General features: G+C 36.6%; 1 protein-coding gene across 1 annotated transcript in view; it reads left to right on the plus strand.

Moving 5' to 3' along the window:
* Window positions 1-512: 512 nt before the first annotated feature.
* LOC103805305 (thyroid adenoma-associated protein homolog) overlaps window positions 513-7571 on the plus strand; it is a gene marked incomplete at its 5' end in the record, with an annotated part of 126108 nt that continues 119049 nt past the window's right edge. Inside the window, 4 exons of the mRNA XM_009077947.1 lie at window positions 513-645; window positions 3441-3554; window positions 4654-4776; window positions 5431-5522. Of these exons, the coding sequence (XP_009076195.1) occupies window positions 513-645; window positions 3441-3554; window positions 4654-4776; window positions 5431-5522 (462 nt within the window). The remainder of the gene's footprint in view (window positions 646-3440; window positions 3555-4653; window positions 4777-5430; window positions 5523-7571) is intronic.

Below are 7571 nucleotides of genomic sequence, written 5' to 3' on the forward strand. Positions count from 1 at the left end.
TCCTGCTATTGATCTGAGGTTAGCAGGGTTATTTACATAATGTATCCTTACTTTGAGGGGCTTCAGTTTTGGTTTGTATGCTTACAAACATAATTGTTAGTTAGTGTAAGTTAGTGCATCAGCTACTGTGTGACAACAAAGATGAATTTGTGAAGTGTCACTTCCTACACAGTGACTGATGTGCATATGTCTTTGTTTTTTTCTCCAGAACAGGGTAGTAGTTCTTGGCAGAAGAGAATTGTTGCAGTGTGGAAGCACAGAATCTTGATTTCTGTTCAGCAAAATATATTTTCCTAGTGGCACTTTTTAAAAAGAGTTAATATGATTCATACTAACATTGGAAAAATGTACAATTCCTTTTTTAATTTCTTAATTCATAATAAAAAATTGCCTATATGCTTGGAGATGTTAACATATAGTAAGCAATACCTTTTTAAGGTCACAAATGCTTTCTTTGATTCTGTCCTAGTTCATTGTTTGTTTCATGTTTCTTATGTACTTTTCTGATATAGATGTAACAGTGAGAGTCTGCACAAGATGCCAGAGCAGTGGCTAAGCTGTGTGTTAGAAGAAATCAAGTCTTGTGATCCTTCATCTACTCTATGTGCAACCAGACGTAGTGCAGGAATTCCATTCTACATACAGGTACCAACTGATGTTTTTACCTCTGACTTATGTGTTCACAAAAAAGGATGTTTTATTTATTTTTATCACGTCTACACCTTTTGATCAAATAGTTGTTTTGGTTTTTTTTTAACAGACTTCGATTCCCTTTGTGCAACCAAGAAGCTGCTTGTCATTAAACCATATTTGGCAGCTCGGTCCTGTTGACTCCTGAGATTTTTGGCTTGAGGTGGACTTGAATGGTTTCTAAAGACTGACTTTAGGCTCTGTGTGGCCACTAAGAATCCTGGAAAATTCAGGAATTGATTCATAGATTAAGTAAGGCTTAGTTAACCATGTAACTATGTGCTTCTTCAGTGCAAAGTGGGAGGGTGGTAAAATATGAACAGACCGTCCTAGAATTGTGAAATAGTGGCCTGAAAAGAACTCAGGAAGGCCTCTCAACAGCAATAAAGCACAAGTACTATTGTCACACTAACTGTTGTTGGCTGACAGTCTTGAGTGCAATGAATTAGTAGGTTACTGAAGACTTCTATCCATGAAAGTGGAGCCACGCTCCCATATTATTCCCACTCGCTGTGCTACCATTGGCTCCATAAATCCCAGCCTCCTTGGCTTCTGCCAGGTTCAGAACTGATGTCTGGTCAGCTGGTTGGCATTGTTTTGTCTCTGCTGGAAGTGTTACTTCTTACCCAGTGCCTCACAGTACTATGCAGCAGCTCTTCTGCACCCTCATGGGGTTTGTCACTGCAAATTGGTCTTGCAGGTTACACTTAACCTGTTTCCATTCCTTTGCTCCTTAAAGCAGCCATGATTGCTTCCCCCTAAATTAACCTCCACGATTTTGATTTTCAACCAGTTTTCTATGACAGGAATCCAAGATTAACTACACGGTTTGTAACTTTCTCGACTCTGAAGTATAGTCTCAAGCACATTCCAAGAATCTGAAGGACTGCTGGGAGCAAGCTCTCCCTGCCAGAGCAATTCATCTTACTTGTTTTCCACTCTGAGTTTGCCCTGAGAAAGTTGAGGCAGCCAGCTTCTGTCTGACCTCTCTTATGTCAGTCACAGCCTGCTCCTGGCTTTGCTAGATGTGTGTGTGCTAGGCAGCAGAGATCACCAGCAGTCCATTGGTTTTGGAGACATTTTTCCTGTTCAATTTCAGCCGTTAAATATCTTTCTCTTTTATATCTGTAAGTTGCCTGCAGAATGAATTTGGTCATTTCCTGTCTTCTGGTTTTCCCATTCACACCACACAGTTTGAATCTAGTGGGCATTATCCTTGGAATGTGAAAAAATAAATGTGATTGGATCCATTTTTCATGTAAAAAGTTACAGTAATGTAAGGTAGACTCAATGGTATCCCGTTGCAGAACGTGCATAGTCTGCAGTTGGCCTACTGATTCCATAGGGCAGAGCCTTAGCTGTGTTGTAGCTCTTTGGATAAACAGGCCAGATGCTTCTTTTTTGACTCTGGAAGAGTACAAATTAGTCTGATCAATTAATGCTAAGGTTTGAAATTAACATTGGGATTAGTCTGAAATAATCTCTCTTCAAATTGTGATTTTGTAGTAAAGAGAGGTGATGGTGTTCTTTGGCAGTAGTTTTGAATGTGCCTGAAGCACTCAGTAAAATGAATTAAACCTTAAATAGCATGTTGCATTTAGATAATAAAAATACAAGTTGTAATCTGTATCCTAACAGTATTAAAAGAAGGTTTTGTTAATGCATAAAATCAAGGCAGTGTGGTCTCTTGGCTATCTGCTTCCTGTGATGTGTCCTCCTGTTTCACTAAAACACATCTATTTTAAGGATAATATTTAATTTTAAAGGGTATAAGCATTTTATGACCTCTTTAAAATAGAAATGTGATTACTTAATAGTACAAAGGTGCAGCTCCAACTAGTGGGTGAGGAATTGGTGGGAAAATTATGTTACAACTTTAACATTTTCAAGGTATTAAATTTTAGTCTTCGGTTCATTCTTCTCTATTTTATACTTCATGAATATTTTTTTTGCCCCCTGCCCTCTCTGTTTCTCCCATCACTAAAGGTACTGTTAAACTGACAGTAACTATTTCTGGGTTTCTGCCTACCCTTTGTACTTCATTGGCTTGCAGTTGATCCATTTGGTTCTTACTGATGCTGAACAGACTCTGGGCCCCAAAGCACAGATGGATATTAACTTTTTATTAGAAATAAGTGATTTATGATTATCCATTTGTACTAACTTGGACAAATTCAACAAGAGCTACTAGGCAGAGAGAAAGTCATGAATTTTAGAGGACTAAATTAGAGTATTTTCATCTCAGCTGGATGTCCTACCCACTGAACTACTGTTTGGAAATGGATACATCTCTCCTTTTAAAAATGTGCTGCTTGTTTTATCCTGCTTTACAAACCAGAATTTACTCTTTGGTCAGCCCTTGTCATCTTAAATATGTGTATTATTAAACTAACACAAAGCCCACACTAGGAAATATAAGTATGTATAATATGGCAGATACTTTCGCTGTCATACTATGGTTTCTTTTTGGTCTGCGATAGTTTATAATCTCTTCTATACAAGCAAATTTCTTAGCAGATGGATAGTGCATGAGCAACGTTTTCCTACTGTGATGTTGAATGCTAAGAGGCTTTAAACAAAGCTAAGAGTTGAAACTGAAACTTACTTTTTGCAAATTTTTCTGTAGTCGTCGTGTATGGTCAGAAGCTCAACTGTAACATGTTAGATATAGGAAATGTGGAGCTGAACTGAAGTAAAGAAAAATGACTGAAAACACTTGATTTTCCTGTTCCTTTTTTTACTTTCTGTAGGCTTTGTTAGCATCAGAACCAAAGAAGAGCAAAGCAGATTTGCTGAAAATGACAATGAAAGAACTGATATCTTTGGCTGTACCTTTGAATGAATCATTGAATGTAATTCCACAGGTAAAATTCAGTCTCACATCAAAACACAAATATCAGAAAGTGTTTGTGTTATTTCAAAAGTTAAGGAAAGTGTGTGTGTTTCATAAGGATATTCTGGGTTTATTATCTATAGCTAGATTTTAAAATGTGCTTGAATGTGCAGAGGTTGTGACATTACTGGCATTTGCAGCTATATGATACTCAAATGGATTGGGCATAATTCCTAATACAGCAAATACAGTCATATATGATCAGCTTATTGCCTGTAGTATGTTTCTACACAAATAGATAAGTAACTTCCTCTTTACAAGGAAGTTAACAGCAAGCTTTTATCTACCTTTAGAGTAAATAAATGAGTTGCGTAAATCATATTGTATGCAGTAAAACAGCACATGAGAAGTGATTTTATGCATGCTTAGTAACTTCCAAAACTTAAAATACATACATTTGGAATACTCAAAAAGAATTATTTCGAAGGCAAAACCTTTGTCTTCAGAATGTTGCTATGAAATAATGAATCTTTTAGTTTGTAAGTGTGAGCCATAATATGTTTGCAATACATAGAAGTTTGTCACAGTGGCTCTGCCAGATCATTTTCTGGTATAAATTTATGTAGCCCTGTCAAAGTCTGTGAAGCTACACCGATTGCCACCTTCCCCTACCGAGAGGAGAGAAATATCAGAAATATCCATATGGTGAAGCAAGCCTGGCTGTCAGTTTTAACTTAATATTGTCCTCCTGTGAGTCGTAGTTTATTTTTTCTCACAGTGTCTACAGCATGTCAAGAATGTTGGAAAAGATGATTCTAAACTTCGAAAGTTATTTTTGCAGCCATGATAAGCTAAGGAAAAAAGAATGTTGGCCTTAGCTTGCAGTGCCTGGACTGTAGTTGTTAAGGGAATATATTTTTAAGCTGTAATTGTTTTTAACAGTGTTTGCTGCTACACCATTCTAATGTATTTTTAATAGCAGTGTTCTTGTATTTAATATGGAAATAAAGTGCTGTAAACGCGCATATGGATTATTTTTGCTCTGCAGGTTCCCTGCTGTAATTACATGAATTAAATTTAAGATATTTTCTGATGAATATATTTTTCTTGTATTTCTTGTACCACCACAGGTTCATGCTTTAAATATCCTCAGGGCACTGTATAGAGATACACGTTTAGGTGAGAACATCATGCCTTATGTTGCAGATGGAATAAAAGCATCAATTCTAGGCTTTATGTCACCTGTATGGGCAGTAAGTTAATTCTATTTTTTTGCTTCTCTAATTTAACAGGATATAGAGTGGTGCTGTTCAGTGAAGCTTTGTTCATATTTATAAACAGCAGTACCACAATTTCTGGAATGTTATATTGTGTAATATTTTAAGGTACAATAAGGAATAATGTGGACCTGCAAAAAAGTCATACTTCAGCTCATGTTTTTTTGGTTTTGAATCATTTTTCTTAATGTGAAATTAGGGACAAAGATTACCTGATAAATCAAAGTATATTTGGCTGTTTAATTTGGAGTCAGTGCACCTAGCTAGTAAGAAGTGCATTTACATTCCCTGTCACTGTTACTTTGCTCTTCAATAAAAGCATCTAGCATATTCAGGTAGAACATTTCATGATCTGCTGTGCATAAGAGTGAATGCTTTGAACCACTAGAAATCTGGATGCATCCACTATAATAGATATGGTAACCTCCAAAGAACCTGAACTTTGTATTAGGACCATCTTGATTGGAAAAATGCTCTGCATTCTTTACATGTGCTGACCTCTGAACAGCAGGTATGCTTTTCACTCAGCTGTTCTTTTTGACTGTACATTAGTGTCCGTATTTAAAAAGAAATAGTGCATTTCACAGTGATTTCTAAAGCATAGTTCATATTTTTTCCTTTTTTCTTTAGGTAAGAAATTCATCTACACTACTTTTTAGTGCTCTGATTACAAGAATTTTTGGGGTTAAAAGAGAGAAAGATGAAAATTCCAAAAAGAATAGGTAAGCTTCACTTTGTACCTATTGTAAGCGTGCAAAACATGACTTTAGCCAACAACAATTCAAAAATGTTGCTTGCTTTATGGATATATTTGAATCATGTTGTTACAAAAGCATGTAGCTCTGCTTAAACTGTGCTGCCAAGAAATAAATGATAGGGCGAAAAATATCTGCAGTTAACGACAGAGTTAATTTGTACTCATGTGCAGTTTCACAGAAGGGGAATTTTGCTGAGGGCTTTTGCTACTAGTGGCTCTTCCAAATGCCCAGTGGCAAGAGGGGAGGGTGAAAGAGAAGAGGAACAATGGTTACTCCTGTGTTCACTTCTCTGTAGAGCAGGCCTGGAGGTAATTTCACCCCTACCAATTTGAGATTTTTCCCTTTAGTCTTCTTACTCTAGAACACATGTATCTTTCCTTCAAGCTCCAAAAATTATGGCTTGCAAAGCTGTTTCTCTTCCAAGAGATCTTACCCTTGGACTCTGTAGTCCTGCTTCCAGTCCTGTACTATTACACATTCTTGTGTAAAACCAATTCTCCTCTGACTCTTAAAATTCTCCAGTCCCAAACATTCCCGTTTTCTTTGCATCCTCCAGTAGTGCACAAGTACCCCCATGTTTTCTTTGGCCTTCAGCCCATTCCTTTAGCTTTTGCATCAATTGAAGCACATCTATGCCTTGTGCTCTGTTGCTGAGGTTTCTGCTTTAGTAGGGATGTGAAAATAACCCTGGATGCAGAATAAACTCATTAAAAAAGACTCCTGGGTAAGCCTGTGGGGCCGTAGGGTGGACATGATATGGCTATTACGGTAACCAGTTCAGAAATTCCTGATGGATTTTCACATCACAGGCAGGGTATGCAGTTTCTGAAAGGAGGCAATTGTTGCAATTTACCTTCAGGAATTCCACTCTTTTTTGCTCATTGTATTGTGGTTCCTTACTTTTAATCGGTCTTATATAATTTTCATGTATATAATGAAAAACTAAATGTCCTGGGATGATACTAGTCTTTCATCTTTTAGATGTTAGATAGGTGCCATTTTAGTTGTTTGGAATAATTGATTTCAGGTGTCACTGGAAAAAAATTGGTTCCTACACATGTATGAACATGAGGAAGAAATACAGGTTGGAGGCTAGAAGGAGATTTCCCTTAGAAAATGACCCTTCTACCAAAATCATTTGAAGTGTTAGCTCCCCTACTGCATGATATATACCTGCTTTGTCATAAACCCAGCTCACTTTTTGCCCAAACCTAGAATTCACTGCTGCAACCCCTGAAACCCAAGCAGAACAAGAAAAAGTGCATTTCATTTCTTGCCTTCTCACTTTGCTTTTTTAATAGCAATTAACATTTGAGGTTTTTTTGCGTTTATTTTTTAAAAATTTGTCTTCTCACTTTGCTTTATTAATAGCAATTAACATTTGAGGGTTTTTTGCGTTTATTTTTTAAAAATTTGATATTGAACATTTACTGAAAGGGATACACACCTCAGCTTTTTTCAACTTGTATCCTAAGGAAAAGCTTCACACTAACTTCAGCAGTGGGAGGGCAAATTGACTTCTCAAATGCATGCAGTGTGATCACATGTAATCTGAGATATCTGTTTGTGAAGTTGCAGAAAGTAATGCTGTTGAGCATCTGGTGGGGGTGAAAGATAGGAGAGTGAAGAAAAGGAATTTTAGTTGATTTGAATTTATTAATAACTGTTAATTTTTATGTAACTGGCACTGTTGACTTGGTTCTCTCAAGCTTTTTGTTTACAGTAATTTCTCTGAGATATCTGTTTGTGAAGGTGCAGAAAGTAATGCTGTTGAGCATCTGGTGGGGGTGAAAGATAGGAGAGTGAAGAAAAGGAATTTTAGTTGATTTGAATTTATTAATAACTGTTAATTTTTATGTAACTGGCACTGTTGACTTGGTTCTCTCAAGCTTTTTGTTTACAGTAATTTCTTTTTAGTCATTTTAACCAAAAGATGTAAAAGCTGGGCTGCCTTCTTTTTCTTCATCTATTAATTTAGTACTTTTTCATTAAACATTGCATGTAGGCATGTCT

Source organism: Acanthisitta chloris, unplaced genomic scaffold, assembly GCF_000695815.1.
Source record: "Acanthisitta chloris isolate BGI_N310 unplaced genomic scaffold, ASM69581v1 scaffold13037, whole genome shotgun sequence".
NCBI lineage: Eukaryota > Metazoa > Chordata > Aves > Passeriformes > Acanthisittidae > Acanthisitta > Acanthisitta chloris.